At 34.4% G+C, this 22,335-nt stretch overlaps 3 protein-coding genes across 6 annotated transcripts in view; 2 read left to right on the plus strand and 1 right to left on the minus strand.

Annotated features, from left to right (window-relative positions):
• Positions 1 to 7,443, minus strand: part of LOC117109937 (uncharacterized protein C2orf50-like) — a 10,809-nt gene extending 3,366 nt beyond the window's left edge. The window contains exons 1-4 of one of the 3 annotated variants that reach the window (XM_033252434.1): positions 7,159 to 7,443; positions 6,924 to 6,984; positions 2,968 to 3,123; positions 536 to 575 (exon numbers count right to left, since the gene is read on the minus strand). In XM_033252434.1, the coding sequence (XP_033108325.1) occupies positions 536 to 575; positions 2,968 to 3,123; positions 6,924 to 6,967 (240 nt within the window). In that variant the 5' untranslated portion in view covers positions 6,968 to 6,984; positions 7,159 to 7,443. Of the gene's footprint in view, positions 1 to 535; positions 576 to 2,967; positions 4,160 to 5,388; positions 6,098 to 6,923; positions 6,985 to 7,158 lie in introns of those variants that run through there. The other 2 variants (XM_033252435.1, XM_033252433.1) reach the window with 2 other exon arrangements.
• A 2,261-nt stretch (positions 7,444 to 9,704) lies between these two features.
• On the plus strand, positions 9,705 to 13,483 carry LOC117109989 (tetratricopeptide repeat protein 32-like). Of its 2 annotated transcripts, none has more exons than XM_033252517.1 (3): positions 9,705 to 9,990; positions 11,283 to 11,440; positions 12,538 to 13,483. In XM_033252517.1, the coding sequence occupies exons 1-3, from the start codon at positions 9,830 to 9,832 to the stop codon at positions 12,681 to 12,683; spliced, it is 465 nt and encodes a 154-aa protein (XP_033108408.1). In that variant the 5' UTR covers positions 9,705 to 9,829; the 3' UTR covers positions 12,684 to 13,483. The 2 variants fall into 2 exon arrangements, with proteins under 2 accessions (XP_033108408.1, XP_033108409.1); XM_033252518.1 differs by having other exon boundaries at positions 9,710 to 9,975.
• Positions 13,484 to 18,316: 4,833 nt separating this feature from the next.
• Positions 18,317 to 22,335, plus strand: part of LOC117110001 (syndecan-3-like) — a 33,577-nt gene continuing 29,558 nt past the window's right edge. The window contains exon 1 of the mRNA XM_033252536.1: positions 18,317 to 18,585. Within this exon, the coding sequence (XP_033108427.1) occupies positions 18,535 to 18,585 (51 nt within the window). The 5' untranslated portion in view covers positions 18,317 to 18,534. The remainder of the gene's footprint in view (positions 18,586 to 22,335) is intronic.

The following is a 22,335-nucleotide window of genomic DNA, read 5'->3' on the forward strand; positions in this document are numbered from 1 at the left end:
TTTTTAAGGAAAAAAAAAGAAAAATATATTCAAATTTAAGTGCGAGAGTGTAATTTCCGGTCATCTAGAGATGCCCTAATCATAAATTTTCTTACCTCAGCCCCAACCATGGTGGGGCTGAGGTGGGTGGTTCCTCGGTCTGTGAAAGACCCTCCCTGTTTCACCTCTCTTTCGAATTCCTGGATTTTCCACTGTTGGTTTATTATATAATTATTTTTGCGCTTATTTATAATGCGTCTATTGCAATTTTCACTTTATCCTCTCAAAACATAGTCCTAAGAACGTTCAGAGTGCGCTACTTCACAGGAGGATTTGACCCCGCCGGGGTCATACGTAATTCGTATAACGGCTCCCCCCCCCCCCACTTTCAAAATCCTGGCTACGTCCCTGATACTGCAATTGAATTATATAAGAAAACGCAGTTAGGTCTATTTCACTAATACCTGTCTCTTATACACATCTAGATGTGTATAAGAGACAGCATTAGTGTAGCCGTCTCATTATCCGCTACAGGTATGTCTTAAAAAACACTTACCTTTTGGTCATAGTCTTTAAGAAAGCCCCATCCTTGCTCCCTACAAAACAGAAGCATATTATTTTATGTTATTCTCAAACGCCAACATAAATCGGATCGATAGACCCAATTGTTAGCATTTTCAAAAGTAGGACCTCCCTCCAGTAACCATCCTCCTTCATTAATAATTCCTCATCTTACTCTATTATTTTTAGGAAACATTGGCCTGGTGACCAAATACTACAATACTGCTGCTGCAATTGAATTATATAAGAAAACGCAGTTAGGTCTATTTCACTAATACTGAGTGAGGAAAGATATATATAACAAGGAGGTTATCGTCGGAAAATAATCTCTCTCTTCATTATCACATGTCTTGTTACCACTCGTCTTCATCATTTTTTATTAGAACACAAATCACATCAAAAGTATTAAACATCTCCTGCAAGTATGCAGGAATTTACTGAGCATCATGAATGACCTCTTATGAGACGAAAACGTTTCATCAACCTGAATGATGATGAAACGTATGACGGTTGTCATGCCAACAAAGGAGAATTATATCAGGTTGTCTCCAAGCCATAACCTTTAAGAGCTCTAATAAAAAAAAACGACGACCGTTGCAATATAGCAGAGTGCCGACTGCCGGTGATGAGCTAAAAATCTTCCAAAATTAAAGTTGAGTATTTGAATTGCTTATTGCTTAAAAAATTAAAACGAAAAGAAAAACTTCCTCATCACTTAACAGTCATATTATTTTGATAAACACTTTAAATCGTCTGGTTGGTCTAATCAGTAAGAAATTCTGTGCTCAGATGTCCTTAAATCAGTGAAAACCGCATTAGTTTTATCTGTATTTTATTGGAAGATAATAAGTTATTTTAATTCTTATAAATAAACAATTAGTTTTTCATCATTGAATTTCTGAGAGGTTTCATATATCTCCACAGAAGGTACCTCTTTATGTTAATCATCTTGGTCGTAAAACATAAGTAACGGTTGGGATTTGTTACTATAACAACCACCTGTTTGAACCCCGAAGTAAACATGTTAGCAAGAATTACTTCACGATCATTATATGCTGTAATGTACCGGTATGCAGAGTGGTGTAGCCTGGTGGTTAAGATGACTGTCTTCCAATCCCATATTCATGGGTTCGATTCCTGTGTCGGTGACTGTTGTTTTTTATTTCATATAGGCCTAGGCCCTATAATGACTCATAATCTTCTATTATTATTATTTGAATACAATATGATGCTTAATTTTGAGATCCCAATCTTCAAGCACCACATCAAGGAAGAGCAGGGGAGGCTTCAGAGGGGGCGGGCTGGCCCCACCCACTCCCCCTTTGGAAATATAAAAAAAAGAAGTTATCTCCCAAAAGGATTCAGAGGTTATTTTCATCAAATGAATTAGCAAAATTCAGTTTTATTTCCCATTTTTGCTAGGCTTAATACTTAAGTAAATGTTATTAACTTTAAGAATTGTGTATGCATCAGCTTGTGATACCTCGGGGACTCTTGAAACAGGGCATTAGTGTGTGAAAGCAATTGTGTCGTGCCAGCTAAAACGTTTACCACATGTCGGCTTCTATTTTGCCCAATTATCCCAGTAGGCCATAACATCTTACAACTGTGGCTTTCTTTTTAGTTAGTTTCGATGCAGAGAAACTGCATTGGAAAATAGTTCTTTCCCGGCATTCTTTAAGACTTAGGCCACCTTCTATATTTGAAATACAATTATTAAATTCTAGAATTTAGATACGCGCCGCAGGCCTAAACCAACTTATGAGTCGAAAATAATGTAGAGTACAGTACATATAAATTGGTTCCGCATTATTTTGAACATTAAAAAATCTTACAAAATATCTACATTAGCCTTTCAGCATGAAGGTACCACTAGCGAGGGGATGGTCTTGAACGAGGCTTAGGTTGAATTTTCGTGTTTAAGCGTTTTTAAACGTTGAATAGGCCTCTTATCGAACACTCCATTATAAAATGTTTGATTCGTATCGTAGAATGATTCCCTGGAGGTTTACCTGGCGTTGAGTTCGAATCCCGAGGAGACAATAGGCTATCCTATTTGTACATTCACCTGATGAAGACCACTGCGTGGTCGAAAGCTTGTGGGAAAATAAATTTGTTAGTCTGAAAAGTGTTGTTTGTCTTTCGTTTACTATTTTATCATAGTATGAAAGAAAGGTATAGAAATAATATTTTATACTTACCTGGTTTGATGTCATGTCGACCTGTAGGTTTTTATCATCATTGTACAGTAGGCCCTACTAATAATCTCTATGGTTTATAGTCCTATAACTTTATCAAATCATAGTTCGTTTTCTGTCAGTGGTTACAGTGATTGTATTTTAATAAGGACTGTTGTCACGTTACACTTCCGTACGTGGTTACTTACAGTATTATTATCAGTAAGGAGCTTCATAAGTAAGTACTTACCATTTCCTAACTGCGTTCTGTTCTCGTCCGACCGTTTCCCTCCATATTTTGTCGTGGTTAACTACATGACTTTTCTCGTATTCAGCTTTGGTTAAGATCTTCGATGGTGGAGCGGAAGAACATCTCTCCTTTGGCACACAAGATCCGTGGTAGGCGCTAGAGGCACGGGAAGAAATGGGGAAACGATAACCTGCAGAAGTGGCTCTATCTACTGTTCTAATGTTAGACATTGTTGAGTTACTGTGCACGATATCTATAGACCAGGCCTAGTCAAACTCTGTAACAATATAGAAAGCCAGCAATAATCCCTCGCTATTCATTTAAGTATGACAACCGCAAGTGGTGACGAGCGTTTTTCAAGTACAGTACTGTAGAACACAAACTTCATCGGGGTCATCAATGCGATCCTAATATATTTTATCAGCGTTACTAGCCTTGAACAAATTACATTGCCGTGACAAAATATCGATTTTCGTTAACTTTTCCGTCCGCGATAATAATAGACCTTTGTAGCCTAAACACTGACGGAATATAAAATCACATCATTTTTATCGAAAAAAGCAAAACGTTAAAACGGCATGAGAAAATTATCAGCAACTCATTCTAATCGATGCCCAGCTCTAATAGTAATATCCACTAGAATATTTAGGATAGTCCCATTGTCCATTTCTGAAAAGGTACTGAACAGGTGGGTGATTCTTTTATTAACCAGCAAAGTGTATATTCCCGTTGCTACGGGAGACCAACACCGACATGCGCACTATTTACCATAGGCGGCGCTAGCGGGGGTTCCGGGGAGGGGAGCAAAGGATCCCCGTCGGGGGTCGGGGACCCCTGGTCCCTCGCTTGGATCCCCTGTCGGGGAATTTCCAGCAAGTTCGTTGGGGAAAAATTTAAAAAAATAATCCCATATTAACACTATATACGGTAATTAATTTATTATCTTTTAATTTTAAAAAAATCCCGACAGACCTAATTTTTCCCCGACGGTGGGAGGGGGAGGGGCGTGGACCCCCTTGTCAGGGAGTTTGGAATTCCTGGCACCACCCCTGCAATTCACTCTCTTCCTTTTACAGGAACTTCGTGTGTCGATGAATAACTGCTGCTTCTTTTTTTAGAAAGGAAAAGACATAGGATTTAAAAAAAAAAAATCAAATTCAATAGGATAATCTCATCTACTACGATATCATTAATTTTGTAATATACATTGATTAATTAATCGATATCAAACGAGATATTACGACATTATTATTATTATTATTATTAGTAGTAGTAGTAGTATTAATTTGTTAGTTAATAGTATTATATATAATATATTCTAGTAGGCCTATTGTTATTTTAAAATTAGTATATAATTATCATTATGTCTGCGAAGAAAACGATTTCTCTAAATGATTATGTGATCGAAGATATTTTTTTTTAAATTGTTTTATTTCCTTCACATCTAGCTGCAGGCTCACTCGCCACTGACAGGATGGAACGATGCTTTATAAACGAAGTCTCTTCATGAGGCTTAGGGAGTAGATTTGTTTTTGGCTGTGAGAAAATTTCCTGCTGTGACAAGAATTGAACCCAGAACCCAGGGATTAGAAGGCAAGCATCTTAACCACTAAGCTATTCAACTCTACTGCATGTTAAACAATTAAATAAATATGTAATAGTCCTTTATGATATACCGTATGTAATAACAAGATATAGGGGTAGGCCTATGATATGATTATAATATGGTAGGATATGATGATTTGATATAAACATAACATTGCTTTAAATTAAATTACTTAAAACGAAATATATATCATATCATACCATGTCTTATAAATTATATCATCTTGTATCGTGTCGTTCATATTCTATTAATTATACTATATTGCTAGTACATCTATAATATAAAATTATAAGCTAAATTACCCTTATATGATCATTACAAAACAATAAATAAAAGATATATCAATATAAGCAACAAAATATATTACTTTAACACAAAATTTATGTGACTGTTAATCCCTTTCATGTCACCTACACTTGGTTTACTATCTTATATTTATTTTTGTTCACTTGATCTTGAGAATGCGTCCATGATGGACACGAAACGTCGATCCTTTTTGTCAATAAATTTTGTGTTAAAGTTATATGGTAAACGTCTGTTGATTCGTAAAATATATTACGATATTTTTTATCGTTGACACCAGTTTCATTATTTGTCACTCGCAAATTTGCCATTTAAGGAGTGTATCATTTTCATCTACTGTACATACATTGCGGTTGAGGCTTACAGGTATCAGGAAACAGTTCCCTGGGCCTAAATGGCCTTATCGTCCTACTACCGACCGATGCTACTAAAATACTACCGACCGATGCTACTAAAACGCTGATTAAAAAAAAAAAAAAAAAAAAAAAAAAAAAAAAACTGTTTCAACTTACTTTTGTTCAGCGTTGGTGTTATTATCGGAAATTTCCATGCTGTTGTTTACGCACTTAACTTCTATTCATGCCTTTAAACGTTTGTATATTAATTATTTAGTATGATGATTCTTCGACTTTTTGTTATCCAATATTCAGATTATCTTCACCTTTATTGTTTATTAAATTGTTATCTAGGTAGCTTCAATCAGCGCTATTATACTCAGCTCCCAACTGCACCAAAACTTACGTGCGTTCACGATCGTATTGCTACTGATCCGGTCTACTCGCGTTCCAAGAGGCAATTACATTGGATAATGGTTCAGATAAATCAAGAATATCCTTCGCCAAGACTTGAATCTGAAAATTGATCTTTTTTCGAGAGCAGGTGTTTTATTACCGTCCATGAATTAATAAGAATTTGATTACCTGTCTCTGAAATGGGGCGTTGTTTCGTCACGATGTTCTGTTAATTGATTAGTCATTTTGTGGAATATTAACGTGATTAGCTAATGAATAATTTAGCATGGTGTTATAACAACAGTAGTTGTAAAAAAAATAAATATCGATATGCTGAAGGCCTTATAAACAAGCTTCATATTTTCATGATCCAATCCCTCTAATAGGCCTATTTACCATCTATTTTCTTGTTATACCTACAAACAACATTGGTCTTTATAATAATAATGATAATAATACTGTAATAATAATAATTTTATTATTATTATAATTATTATACTATTTATAACTTCGATGTTGTTATTAATTTGTTATTGTTTACTTATATTTGATATTATTTGTAATACTTATGTTTTGTTCATTTATATATGCCTTTATCATATTTAATTAGGCCTATTGCTACTATTATCAAGTAAAAATTGTTAAGTTAAAAATAATGATTGTATCAATAAATACATCTATCATCATCTGTAGGACTACATGAAATGAATATTTTACGAGCTCGTAATTTTCTATTTATTAATTTACATACCGTACTGTACCTGGGTCTTGAACATCAAAGAGAGGCCTAATCACTATTCATAATTCAAACAAAAATACCTTTACGGCAAGTGTATGGTAAAGTATTTAGTTTGTCTTATCATGCCATGAGTAAGGTATACCTCAAAGCAGGTGGCTTAACGGATATAGCGCTCACTGGCTAAACCAGATATGTATCGGCATTTTTTACATTGGCCGAGTGGGTCTTTAATAGGATCAAAAACGTGTAAAAAACCTACTTTACAACGTCAAATACGCCGAAGTGAGCCGACCTTTTCCCCAAGTAGTCCCTCGAGGAATCCTTAGTCAGCAGCCTCAGACCTCTATTGCTCAAAGCTGAGCTACCGACAGGGGTGCCACCACCAGATGTGTGGGCCTGGGCTGGGGAGTAATAGTGAAATCTGGGGTGAGGTGGGTGTGGACTCTGGCCTCCCCATCGGAGAACGATTGACCATCTGCTGTGGAAATGCTGCGCCACCTCCCCTGCTCAGATGGGATTAAAAAAAAAAAAAAAAAACCAAAAAAAAAAAACAAAAACTTGGATCACTTTTGCCTACCTCGGCTTTGTACTGTCAAAGTATGAAAATCCAGACTTCGCCATGTCTCATCATGTAGGACCTACGATAAAAAGTAATTGAATTTTGAATCTGCAATTTTTGTTATTAAAGAATCAATAAAATTAATAATAATTCTGTCATAGTAAATTAGGCCTAAACTAATCAATTTCTTAATTCTGAGGTTATCTCAATCTGTCGATGGAAGTTATCTAAAAGCAAACGTGTTATTACTTACGCAATCCTTTTAATAATTGGTCTCACGTGATTGAGAACATACAATATATTATTAACTAACCAATAATCGTTAGCAATTAGTTCACCAATAATTATAATATCTAGCACGATCTCCTTGGAACCATAAATGCACTGATGGCAACAAAGAAATGAATCTACATTTTATGTGCCTTGCTGACACATCTCTTCGAGTAACATAACCTCGGTACCACTTGTCATCTTTTCAGTTTAATATTTACCGTACCATTAAGAAGAACAGCTTCGAATATTAATCTCTCTTGTAGAGTGCGAATCAACCTTCTGATATGGTTAATGAATAGAGCCTAAGAACATCTCAATTGTTCATCTTTGTATTTGTTTGCAGTGAATCAACATATTTGTGTGGATTCGAGCAGTCGTCCTAGTGATATCACGTAAGCTTGTATTCTAAGTCCACATAAAGCATCCATGCGCATTTATTACATTAGCTGAAAATTATGGCCATAAAATATCTTTATTTATTCATTCATTTATTTCAACCAAGTTGAAGTTGGTGCCGTTGAGTCTTGTTGCCATAGCATACTGCTGAACAACATTGTGTAATTTCTATTTTCCATGAAGTAAAAACAAATTTGAACTGAATGTTTTTTTTTATATTTATTTGTTTTAATTTGGTTTTTTTTATAGTCATATTTAGAAAGCAACCTTTCCAGCGTCGCTTCCTACGTCGGCTGATAATATTCAGGGGCTCTTAAATAAATGTAGGCCTAATAATGTGATGCTATTATCAGCGAAGTCTCTTTACGAGGCTTTTTATGGAGTCGGGTTGTTTTTAGTCATGAGAAAAAGTCCGGCTGTCACAGGAATTGAACCCAGGACTCAGGCAAGCATCTTAACTAACCCGTAACCACTAAACTATTCAACTCCACTCCAAATTATCAACAAGCATAAGGCAGGCCTATTAACTCTACTAAAAATATACGCTCATCCGTATGTTCTGATAAGTTTAGGCTAATGTGAAACACGGCGGTCAATAACTTACCTAGGAAGTTCGAAATATTCTTATTAAAATGTTCATGTTCCAAGATTCAGGGTGACTATAGGCCTATTATTAGTATTGACATATTGATCTCTATAAAAGGAATGTTTAAAAACAGTCAACAACTGTCGACGTCCGCCAGAATATCAGATCCGTACACCATGGCTGGTGGCCCGGTGACGTGTATGACATTCATTTAATTTTTTTTTCCATAGGGACTATATGGCTGATTTCCCAGCAATCAAGCAATCAATCAATCATTTATTCAATCAATTAATTAATAAATTATTCAATCACCTCTTATTGTATTCCGGCCTGTTTTGTTTGGATTTTTTACCCGGTAATTTGCCGTTTTGATATTGACGAATTCATATAGTGGTCAAGCCTTGTTAAATATAGGCCTAATGTATAGGCCTAATTATGGGGAAAGAAGAAGCAGGCATATGGCAGGGAAAAGGGAGAAAAGCAGATTGTCAATGTCGTCAATCTCCGTGAAGCAGGGACGTAGCCAGGATTTTGAAAGTGGGGGAGCCGTTATGCGAATTACGTAGGACCCCGGCGGCGGGGTCAAGGGGGAGCATTCCCCTGTGAGGTAGCGCACTCTAAACGTTCTTAGGACTGTTTGAGAGGATAAAGTGAAAATTGCAATAAACGCATTATAAATAAAAATAATTATATAATAAATCAACAGTGGCTGATCCAGGAATTCGAAAGAGAGGTGAACCAGGGAGGGACTTTCACAGACCGAGGAACCACCCACCTCAGTCCCACCATGGTTGGGGCTGAGGCAAGAAAATTTATGATTATGGCATCTCTAGATGGCCAGAAATTACACTCGCACTTTAATTTGAATATATTTTTTTCCCATAGAAAAAAATGAAGGGGGGGGGGCGCCTCTACTCAAAACATTCTTTATCCAGAATAGTCATAATCACGAAAAATAGACATGAAAAACCAGATCATATCCTAAAAACAAACAGCAGTCACTAAGACATACATCAGGCCGACTCGATGGAGTTCAATGTCATACCCAGGGAAGGGCACAGATCTGCTTTGAAAGGTGGAGGGGAATGGCATTTTGTGAGTTGACACCCACCTCAGACTCACCATGGTTGGAGCTGAGGTGAGAAAACTTGAGGAAATATCACATATGGCCAGAAATGACACTTTTAGTCAAATTCATAATCATCACATCACCATTAGTCAAAATGAAGCGCCACAAAATAAAAAGATCTTTTATCAGAGATTTATTCATTTTGAGTGATCCCAGAATTTGTATTGGCTCAAGAATAAGCTTTATAATTTTAACACTGTGTACATTTGAAGGCGGATACACATCTAGATGTGTATAAGAGAGGGGGAAGCCGCGGCTCCCACGGATACGTCCCTGTCGTCTGGATACGTCCCTGCCGTGAAGAAGTTTTTGAGTCGCGTGATGCATTCATCTGCGCCGCCATGTCCGGGGAAGCGACGTGTCCAGGAACCAGAACCTGTGGACGTGTGCATTCAAGCATTCAGTTTAGCACTGGTTATCACTTCCGGTTTCCATCTCTTCCCGTTCGTTCGTTTGTTTACCAACTGCTTTTGGGATAGGCCTAGGCCTAGCTCTCTCTAATTTTGTCATTCTCGTATTTTTTCTGTATGGATTTCAAATATGAATACGGACGATCTTTATGAAAAAGCTAAGATTCTTTCAGCTGAGGGTAAAAACCAAGAGGCACAGGATATGTATACAAAAACGATCGAACTAATCCTAGGCCGACTGTCGGATGGTGATGGTTCCACATCTAGGCCTACTAGGTTAGTCGGTGTACGGTAAGAATGGCCCCGGAAAAAATGGCCCAGGAAAAAATGGCCCCGGAAAAAATGGCCCCGGTAAAAATAGCCCCAAATGACAGGTAGGTAAAAATGGCCCCAATAATAAAATTCTGTATTAAAACTGATTTTTTAACAATCATTATATGCATTTTTTAAAACTGAAATAATTTAGTTTTTAAAAGGAATCTAACATCAAATAAATTGCCATTTACATTTTACTTTTTGCAGAAATTACATATTCAATGACAAAATATTCAAAGATAAAAAAAAAAGCCATGAATAACACTTTTTATTTTTTTTCCATTTAAATGTTAAAAAATAGCAACAACATAATCATTAAATCAACATAAATCATGCATTTATTAATACTAAAATAATTTATTTGTGGCCAATTTCAAGGAAGCGGAATCACAATTTCTTATAAATATTTAATTTTCCTATTGATATACCAAGGGAGTCAATCACAATTGAATTGTTTGGTTTTCTAGTGTGTTTTAAAAAAAGATTTAAAAAAAAATCATTTCTATTACTGAATTTTTTCATTGGGGCCATTTTTACCTACTTGTCATTTGGGGTCATTTTTACTGGGGCCATTTTTTCCGGGGCAATTTCTTCCGGGGCCATTCTTACCTACATTCAGGTTAGTCAACCCCATTCGTTTCGGCTCGTGGACTCACGCATTCCATTATGGGTGGTACCTTTCATTTTTCAGCCGATTAATAAAAACATAATAAAATGTTATACTTCGGTAGTTCAATAATGATGTCATGTATAGCTTATTTCTGACCAACTATTTAATTATGTACCGGTTGCATTTAAAAATAAAGTGTTTGGAGCCGCATTCTTAAATTATCGCGAAAATGTTTTATTTTAAAAAAAAATGATTTAATAGGCCCTACAAGAATTTTGTTAATTTGTGTCACCCTGGGCATTGATATAATTATAACTTTCATTTGATCTTTTTATTAAATGAGCATTTCAGAATTTTAAATTTTTTCTAGATATTATTATTATAAAGCAATGTTTTTTTTGATCATGGAAGTTATCCCCAAAATTGTTAATAAAGCATATCCTTTTGTTGATATAGATTTCATTTATTTCTTTTTTGAATGTTAGAATCAATATTTTAGTAGGCCTATTAAAATATTTGACATACAGTACAGTGTATTAATATACTGTATTAATATAGTGTACAATTGAAGATATAACAGAGTATGCTGTTGTATCTCAAATGTGCATTTTTGTGTTTTGTTAAAATACATGTTTCTATTTATTTTCTATACCTTAAGGAATGACATGTTGTCCTTAGCATACAATAACAGGGGACACCTTCGTTACCTCCGAGTGGATTTTGATGAAGCAGTTGATGACTACACAGAGGCCATCAAGATTAATGAAGGATTAGCTATTGCATATTATAACAGAGGACAGATTCACTATCGTTTAGGTATTGATCAAACACATATATTTACATAATTATGTCTTTTAGGTCTTATTTTTATTATTCTTTATTGGCAATCCAGACATCTAGATGGAAGGGCCAGGTTTCTCAGTAAACGTTAATTATAACATACTATATGTCAGAGAACCACTCCCATCCAGTAATTACAAACAGTTATATATCATTAAAATTGAATATATACATATTGGACTCAAGATGCTCTTTCTAAAGTACTGTCCATACTATCAAATTTTCTTTGACCAAAGACTGTTGTATGCCCATATATAGTCATGATGTGCCTATATATGGTCATGATGTGATGTCATCATGACCATATTTAGGCATTTTACATAATTTTGTCAAGTAAAATTTGATAGTCTGGACAGGGTCTAACATTTCTGCATCTATTTTCTATGCTTTTCTTAAGCTTTGTCTACACTATCAGATTTTATGTGACAAAAAAAATGTGATGTGCCCATATATGGGTACGATGACAACATATCACATATTATCAAATTGTATCAAAAAAAGTTGAACGTGTTCAACTCTTATGTTCCATCACATTTTAAGTGACGCTTTTTTGATGAAATTTGATAGTGTAAACAAAGCAATACAATACAGTACAATAATCCTTTATTTTAAGCAAGTAATATAAATAATTTAAAAAATTGCAAAAATGAAAGAAAGCAAAAACTTTTACTTTTTTTTTACTTGTACAATAAGTTCTTAACGTATGGCCATAAAAATGATAATTGTAATATTTCATTCTCTTCCAAACATTTATTAGCTGTGATTAAATTTGATGACTAATTTCTTATGAAAATTGTATATATTTTCATCCCATTAAGCAATGCTTTATCATAAACTCTTAGTAATTTTTGTATTTAATACCTTTTGCATGTGTATTACATTGTGCTTTGTTTTGTGAATGTTGTTGTTTGTTTCAGCTTATCTTTGTTAGTTAGTTTGACTCAATGCTGTCTACAAAACTGCAATGTCAAATGTTGTTTTAATAATAAACCAACATGAAATGAAATGAAACATTTTAATTAGCATAATTATAAAATGACTATTTTTCATCATAATTTTTTTTCGTTTTGCAGCAAGATTTGAGTTAGGAATTGCTGATTTTGAAAAATGCTTAGAACTACAGCCATCTTTTCATGAAGCAGAATTAGCATTAAAAACTGCAAAACAAGACAAACTTGAGAGGGATATGAAAACAAGTCCTGGCGAAGTGGTTACATGATGATATTTGAAAATTATTTATTTAATTATATTTTATATAATGAAATCTACCGTACCTTTTATATTAAAACCACAAGAAGCAATTAAGAGTATAACGGACGTGCTATAATCACACCTTTTACTTTAGCTTATAATTACTTGGTCTATTTAATAGGATCAAGCATAATGTAGGCCTAATTGTTAAATATGTTTGATTAATCGATCATTTGTTTGATTGATTGATTGATTGATTAATTTCCAATTAAACTCTTAGTAGTCTTAAAAATTTGTGTCACTAGTAGCTAATTTTTAAGTTACGTTTTGCAGTAACATAATAAAAGATACTATTCATGAGTATAAAGAGTGCAATACAGACCAAAGATTTCGACACTTATTAACACCAGGAACAGTGAGAAATGCTGTTTGTTTAAGCCGCCCTCTACAGTATTAACGATTATTTTACTCAGTTGAAATTCTTCATGAGGGCTTACTCTTAATGCTCTCGTATACTACATACGGTACTACTAATAGTAGAACCACGTTTTGCCAAATTAATTTCTTAACAAATGTAATGTTTGGTATCGCTATATATATATTTTTTTAAATTACCAAACCTTTTTAACATTTGGTGTTTTCCGGAGAGTAGGTGCAGTTTGTGTATCCTGATGTTTTTTTGTTTTTGTTTGTTTGTTTGTTTTTTACAGTAACAGATTTTATAGACAACGTAAAATGTTATGTATGTATAATCAACCAAAGTTTCGAAGCATGTTTATATTATTACTTGAAGTTGATCAATAAATAAATGTTGAATCTCGAAGGTGACTTGCAGTCCCATCATAATTTCTGCTGTCTGAGGTGCGAATAGGCCCTACTGGTGGTTTCTGATATAAATTCAAAATTCAACACGCACTTCTCATAATTGTGCAATGCATTGGAAATCGCATTTTTGGCTATTTATAGGCCTAAGGATCATAAAAACGTTTCAATCAAGACTTTCTTTTCATGAAGCAGAATTAGCATTAAAAACTGCAAAACAAGACAAACTTGAGAGGGATATGAAAACAAGTCCTGGCGAAGTAGTTACATGATGATATTTGAAAATTATTTATTTAATTATACTCAAATAGAGACAAATTGCATTTTCCAGACATCTAAACAGAAAACACTAATATTCGCCACGAAGCCCCAACTGTGAATTACAGGTCACGACCCTTCGCAGATTTCATTTTCTTGAGTTAGAATTGAATAACCTAGGCTTAGCAAGATTTTCAGTGCCCCATAAAATGGCATTAGTCGCTCATCGTCATTCTAGTTTGGAGACCCTGAATCAGGAGGGGGAGGGGCAGGGTCTGATCAAGAGATGTCGCAAAGGGGGAGGGGTGATGGAGAGAAAAAAATTACCTTAACTAGGGATCCGGGGAAATTTTTGTTTTCTGAAGCATGGAAATAACCTCTGAGGCGTTGTGTGCGATCAATAATTTCTTTTTCTTTCCCCAAACCCTCCCCCCCCCCACCTTTTCTTTTTTACTTTCCAAAAGGAACCCCTAAATCCGCTCCTGGGGGATCTTGAAGAGCAGTAGAATATTATGTGTGGGAGGAACACTTGGTGCTTTGCAGAGTGACGAATAAAAGAAAACGTCACAATGGGTACGGAATGAAGAGAACCACTGATGTGTTGAACAAAACAAGTAAACGACTTGAGGGACGCCATTCTCTCTGTACAACTTTTTAAGCCGTATAATATGGATTGTTTGCTTTGAAATTAAGGAATGCATTCCAGTTATAACGTCTTTGAACGTTTAGGCTTCCGAGAGTGGATTTTCATGATAAAGCAGGGCATCAATTCATAAGTCACGAAAATAAATGTGTTTTATGAATCAATTTGATATAACGGTTAACCTGAGGTTAGACAACTGTTCCTGTTTTCGACGTCCCTCTGTAGTTCATGCATATAATCTAAAAAATGTCCAGGTTTTCAACCATAATAACTCGTTCTATGTAACATGTACTATAACCTAACCTATATCTGACATTTTTAATTTATAGGCTATAGGCCCCCTAGGCACGAGAAATATATCTTAGCAATAAGCAATCTCGGTTAGTAGACACATGAACAACGTCGTTGCCTGTCGGCTAATGCATAAGGCTTAATAACACACTTGTTACACTGCTAGTGATATCATAGGCCTATATTCGGCTGATTAGCCCTTTCGTTTATCTTTATTTTCTTTGTTGTTACCGCCCTTTATAATCCGGCCTAATTATACATATCATTTAAGATTTATCTTAGTCACTTAATTTATTTTAAAAATCCTCCACCCCTTCTCTCTTTGCACTATACAGTTACGTTTTAATACCACTCTCTTTTATTATAACCCAAATCTACACACGCTATTTAATATTATGAATGAAGAATTGCTAAAATTTGGTGACTGGTTCATTGCCAATAAACTCTTTATTAATACTCTCAAAGCAAATTACATTATTTTTCATAATGTTCATAAAAAGCCAACTCTTCAAAATGTTAATATATGTTTCCGAGGTACTTATATTGAACGCAAAAGCGAGACACTCTCTCTTGGGCTCTACATCCAGGAAAATCTAAAATGGACCACTCATCAAAATTACATTAATAACAAAATATCCAAATCTATTAGCATAATAAATAAATTAAAATTGTTCTTTCCATTAAACATTTTAACTTCACTTTATAACACCCTTGTGCTCCCATACCTTCAATATTGTAACACAGTTTGGGCATCTGATTATTATTATCTGATTATCGTTCTAATCTTACACTCTCCTGAAACTACAAAAACTTGCTTTAAGGGTCATCACTAATTCACACTACTTAGCACTTTCAGAGCCACTTTTTAAAAAGCTTCAGCTACTCAAAATTTATGATTTGCATAAATTGCAAATGTATAAGCTGTTTAAAGGCACACTTCCAAAAACCATTAACATAATGTTCAGTAGCAACAGCTATACCACTCAATATAATTTAAGAAATACTGGCAGGCTATACATTCCATTTGTAAGGCTCAATAAAAGTCAATTGTTTGTGACGGTTGCAGGACCACGGTTGTGGAATAACCTCCAAATTGACCCTACCAATTTTACTAGCCTTTCATCTTTTAAAATAAATCTAAAATTATATTATCTAAGTCTGTACCTAAATTCAGTTCATTTCTGCACTTTTTATTTATTTATCTTGTTTATCTATTTATTTATTTATTTATTTTTTCTATTTTTTTCCTTTTTTTTTTCTTTTTCCTTTTTCTTTTTTACGGATCCTCTCGAGACAAGGTTTTCCTTCTGGACTGGGATCCTTACAACAGTTTATATCTTTATGTATGATATATATTTTTTCAATATGTATTAATTTGTGCTGTTGTAGAATAAAAGGTGCTTGCACCACTGATGAATAATGATCCAGTTAAATATCATGGAGAAGCTTTTACGTAGTCTTTTACATATTTTTCATTCTCTCCTTCTCCCGACATTTTCTATCCCCTTTGAGCCAATAATCATTTTTATCCTTTGGCAGCCACCTCACTCCAATCCCAAGATAGGCTTCGTTTCGGATTGATCGTTGAAGTCTTCTTGAAAATTCGCAGTGTCAAACAATTGGAATTAAACGATATAGGCTAGGCCTTGCCTATTACAGGCCTGCATCTTGCTATTAAAAGATAGCCTTTGTCGTGCTAGTTGAGAACGAAATTACTACATGAGTGCTTTTAAATGCATTCATGTCAATAAATTCGAACAAGAACGTCCATCTTCGGTTAAAAAATTACCGTATCATCGTATTCGAATAAAGGCCCCGGGGCGTTTATTGTTGAGAAGGGATTTAATGGGCGTTTATTTGAGGGAGGCGTTTAATTTTTTTGGTGCACCGCATATACTCAACAAGTAAACATCCCTTAATTTCACTGTGTAAATGTGGAACTATACAACATTACAGCAGTACCGGCAAAATGTGTTGAAGACTCATTGACCCCTACCAGGTTAGATTCGTTTATTCCAAATGAGGCTCAGGGAGTGTAGGCCTATTCCAGATGTTTATTCAAAGCGGGCGTTTATTCGAATAAATACGGGTATATTTTGCTTGTTATTGTTTTCAAAACGGATTCCGTATTAGTAAGCCTAATCGATTTATTTTATTTTGATTATTTTATCAAACAATATTCCGTGAGGGTAGTCTATTTCCTGTATTCTCAAAGATGTAATATACAATCATTACGGTACTTAATCCCACCGCCTTCACTTCATGGGCCCACGCACTTTTTTTTATATATATATAAATGTAGGTAGATTTAAGCCTAGTACAAAAAAAAGTTGGCGTAGGCTATTAAAGACAAAAGAATAAAAGCTGAAAATTAAACTAGATCTCTAACAAAGTAATCAATAAATTTAAAACAGAAAACGGTACCGTATGATCAGAAAATTTGTATAAAATAATGATTTAAGGAAAACATTAAAAATAATAATTAACAAAACGAAAAATAAAAGTAAAGTTTACACATTAAAGAAACATAAAAATAATTAAAATAATAAAATAATCAAGAGAATTAAAGGACACAATTAAAGACATTGACACAATTTGAAAAAAAAAATATCAATGAGTTAAAGGGGAAAAAGAAAAGAAGCCAAATAAGAAGAAAATAATTAATTAAAACTAACATAAATAATCTTGAAATATACAGATTTATAATAGACAAAAGTGATTAACCTTGATAAATCAACCATTCAAAGCAAAATCGGGATTTTAAAAATATTTTACAAAAAGAAAGGGCCACAGGGAATATTACACATAAATGGTAACTCAAAAGGATAGATTTGAAAGAAAATTAATAAACTCCTAGAGTCATATAAACTATATTGCCATAAAACATAGCAATAACTTTGTTTGTGTTTAATGTAACCATTTGCTCAACTGGTGTCCGAACGAATATAGATTCATCATACAAAAAAAGTTTACCAAGTGGACGGTATACAGGCATTTAGGCCTCAGTTGATAAACTTTTACTATGTATTTTATTTTAATAAACAATTTTTAAAAAATAGTAAAATGTGAGGGTTATTAGTCATGTGTTGCCTAAATTTCGGTTTATTGTGAAATCGACGGCGGAAGTATAAAATGGGGATCATGTTCATAGATAGCATGTCCAGTAAATGCACAATTATTTTTTAAAATAGCATGAGACACTTAACTAAACGGTTATAAATATAACCATATACTCATCGATTTTTATAGTCCAAAATAATTACAATAAGTATTTTTTTAAACTATTATATTTCATTTTTTTCGATCAAAGTGTCTATGGCTTATCCGTCACCACACATCCGGAGCAAGTTGAAACTTTTACCAAAGTGGCTTTTACCGGTGACGTCATAAGCCAATAAGCAATGTCCTTGACACATACAATCCATGAAATAAAATAGTTCAGAAAATATCTTAATTTTTGACTAATGTTTATGAAGAGAATCGGCAATTTCTGTATGCTTGTTACAGTATAAAATATTTTTTTATACTTTGATATATACTGTTGTTTGATTGTACGATATTAAACAAGATTTTGATTGGTTTTAGCGGTTGTATAGAGTGTCCGTGAGTTGTGAACTCTAGATTCATCCGCTAATTGTTCCCGTTGTTTGTGTGGATCAGGAATTTCTCGGGAGCTAGTTGACAAGTATTCGCATAACAATCGAAGGGAACGGCTATTTAGAAGAGAATCGATTATTTAATTTCGTTGGTTATTGGACTTCTACCGACCTAAATTGAGACTAAATAGGAAGTATAAGTATCGGTGGTTGATAACATTTAACTTTGGATTTATTCCTGAAGGGATCTTACTGAAAATCAACGTAGGATGAGGTTGTGCCTTTGTGTGTGCTTGTTGGCGCTTCTTAGCCTCGACGAGGTAATTATTCCTTGAAAGGATTGAACAGTCCCCTGCCGATAGGCTTGGTTGGCCGTTTCAATCGAAATCTCGAATTGAATCGAATATTTGATACATGTTTTGAAAATAATGTAATGTAATGTATAATATAGGCCTAGGCCTATGTCTATCATGTCTATTGCTTATAAAGTCATCATTTTAATAGTTTTGCGTCCGGGATTATATGGTTTGTCATTGTTGTGTAACTTTATTAATATTTATATACTGATTTATCGAAAACGTTTTCTCTCGTTTTGTTGGTTAGCCTAAGTATGTAATCCTCTACCTAGGCCTAGACCAGAGCCTAGGGTAGGCTATGCATGAGTAGGCTAGGCCAGGCCGCGTTGATAAATAGGCACCAAGATAGGGCTAGGCCTAGAAGACCTAGACCTGTAGTATCTACTGTATGATAAAGAATGCCAATGATCAAATTATGCAGTTGGGGTTTTGTAACACGGTTTGTCCGTAAAATTCTTCTCTGGACATTTCGTGACTTGCAATCTTGGTTATGAAATTTAGGTACAGTATGTGACTATCAGCCGTTGCGAGCGCCATATCGTGGCACCGCTATAATTTTTTCCAGCGACTCGACTGTTGCAACAGCCCTCTATTGTTTTCGCTGCAGAGGTCGTATTTAATTTTTCCTTGTGACCCGAAAATAGTTATGACGTAGTTCACATGTTCCTCTTTCACCTAGTCATCAAATCAGTTTTTTCCGAATTCGGGAAGTGAGTGAATTTATTGCCGAAATTTTGAGTTGTCAAAAACATTCAATTTTTTTTAAAGAAGTTAAGTTTATTTTGTTCTGAAACCAGTTTATTGTGTTAGTTTATATTTATCTACAACTGGGTGTAATATTTAGATACTGTAAAACCATAAACTTTCGCGGAACAAAACTTTCGCGAATTGATAATTTCGGCCATTTTCGCGACATTAAACTTTCGCAAATCGCAAAAGGCCTAAATTGTATTCATGAGAGGAATACCATATAATATCTGAAAATATCGTATTGTGAGTTCTAGGTTTAGGCCAACAGCCACTGTCTAGACTACAATAGCTAGGCCTAGGCTAGGCACCATAAGCCTACAGCCAACCTCAGCTGGTAGGACCAGGATTTACTGTAGCTGGCCATCCCAGGCACAGTTAAGAAAGACACAAGTTTACATATATTACAATATACTGTACTCACTCATACGATATTCCTAAATTTTGTATGGTATTCAAATTTCAAGCATCCTACAATGACCAATATTTATTCCTGTAGGCCTAATATTGATTCAAATACATTGATTAATGATGACTGAGCATTGTGGTATGTCAAGGTACGAAAATTAGTTCCTGTTTTAACTTCTAAGTATACACTGCGTAGTGGTTTCACATGTGCAATCACATGCAGTCAGAATCTCCCTGATCAGTATACTTACTGAGTAGGTTAGAATAAGCCTAGAATTTACAAATTGTTTGAGCTCAACATCTGAAATTAAGGTCAGAATATTAATTCAATAACTGAAATACATTCTATTGAGTTTATACACATTCAATAAAATCCAAAATAATTTAAAATAAATTTTTTAAAATGTTGAAACTTTTCATTAACATGTTGCAATTTGTGGGGATTCCCCATTTAGGCCAAGGCCCTAGATCTGTATTGCATCGTCGTCGGCGAGTTTAGGCCTTGAAATACCGACAATTCTTGCTGTTTATTGTTCATTATCATCTTTAAAAAAGTTGAAATTAATTTTTGGTGAAAATTTAGTGATTTATAATGACCAAAATCTCCTTTGTGAAACTGATTCGAGATTTACGATGATCAGATAGTATTCTACCGATATTTTTTGAAACATAGAACATGTGACTTGAAAATTATTCGCGGCATAAACTTTTTAGCGAATCTGGACCATTCGCGAAATTTGCAAAAGTTTAAATGCGCGCAAAATTTTCTGGTTTTACAGTAATCTGAAACCTAGTTTTTGACCGAAAATAGAAAGTGTGTTGTGAATGGAGATTCCCAAAATCTGTTCGTGGAGTGCAGTGTGAGCGGTCATGCATGTCTGGTCTGGCCTGATCGCACATAACAACATGTTTATATACACACAGTCATGATCGATTTTATGTTATATTTTGTTTTATCCAAGTTTATATTGTTTTGAAACAAATTTAATTTTAATTATATCAATAATGTAATATATGTGTAATCATATTTTGATGAAATAAAAGTGGGAGGACCATAAGAAAGAGAGAAAAAAAACTATTTTCAATAGTGGGTAGGAATTACGGTGAAAAAAAAAAGCCACAAAATTGTGATTACTTCCGAATATTACCTAATGTATCCTGTATTATCACTGGATTTATGCAGAAGTGGTGGGGAAGTGGTGTCGAGATTTTACGTAAGTGACGGCTGAAATGTAAATAGCACACTGTAACACCATAACCACAATACCTGGCCTACTGTGTAAGCCATGACCCAGTAATTGATGATATTCTAAGTTGGCTGTATGAATGAAATGAAAAGAAAAAATAGTTTCTGTGTGGCTTTCATCCTTAGTTTTGAACCATTCGTGATGTTGAGGAAGTATTAAACAGTAGTTTTAAAAGTAGTAAAACTTTATATTCACGAAGCACAAATCAACAATACAATGCTGTTTTTCATTATGGCTGTGAGATACCTTATTTACGATTAATATCAACTACACATTACGGTACAGTACTGTACATCATAAGAAAGCAAAAGTTAAATGCGGAAATTAAATAATATATACAAAACAAGCCAGAAAATGCTTCAACGGTTTTAGATGAATCTTTGCTGGTGAAATTGGTTTTGGTTGAAACCATTATACAGCAGTAGGCAGGCTCAATGAATTTGCCCACACACTACAGTATGCAGTGACAATCTGAATACAGTAGATCATTGTTAAATTGAATAAGTTGCATGAAACATTGGCTGTATTCGACTGGTCGTTCTTCATTAAACAGATGCCTGTTCAGTGGTAAAATCCTACTTAACAAAGACGACAAGACGAATAGAAAACTGGCATTTACCCGACAAAAAAATATGGCTGAAAGATCCACTGATTAATCTCAGATAAGATAGTATAATACATACAGTACTCCAAGTATCAAAATGCATGCCATCGTGTCGGGATTTAATATTTTGACATTTAATTATGTCATCAGGAATGAGTCCAATGAATGATTCCTGATGATGACATAATTAATGTTGAAATATTGAATCGCAACATAATGGCGTGCATTTCGGTACTTGGAGTATGTATTAATATACTGTACTGTACTGTCAATATGGCTGCGTACAGTAGTTGCAGTACCATGATACACGCCAGCCTAATCAAGTTTGCTTGGGCTTGTGGCAGTATGGTTTTTTTTTTGTAGAAATGTAAAAAAAAAAATTGTTCATACAGTTTTTGAATTCTGTTACTGTAGCCTACAGTACAGTACAATTATTTGTGGACTATATGTGGGTAAATATTATAATTATTATTACTGTAACTTAATCTAAATTATATTAACGCAAATGTTGTTGCTGAACTAACCAATCGGCCATGTTTGTTTTGGTCACATGGATAACTTAGTGCAAATTAACGCACTCTTCTTTATGTTATTTTCCTTTGACAATGAAGTCCATTTTACAAACCCGTCGAAAAACAACAAAACAAATCAGTCAAATACGGCCATTGTTGCAGTTCCATGGAATCACACCAGGTGCTCGCGAAGTGT

This window comes from Anneissia japonica, unplaced genomic scaffold (assembly GCF_011630105.1).
Source record: "Anneissia japonica isolate Jap-2015-1 unplaced genomic scaffold, ASM1163010v1 scaffold585_len4108843_cov191, whole genome shotgun sequence".
Lineage (NCBI taxonomy): Eukaryota > Metazoa > Echinodermata > Crinoidea > Comatulida > Comatulidae > Anneissia > Anneissia japonica.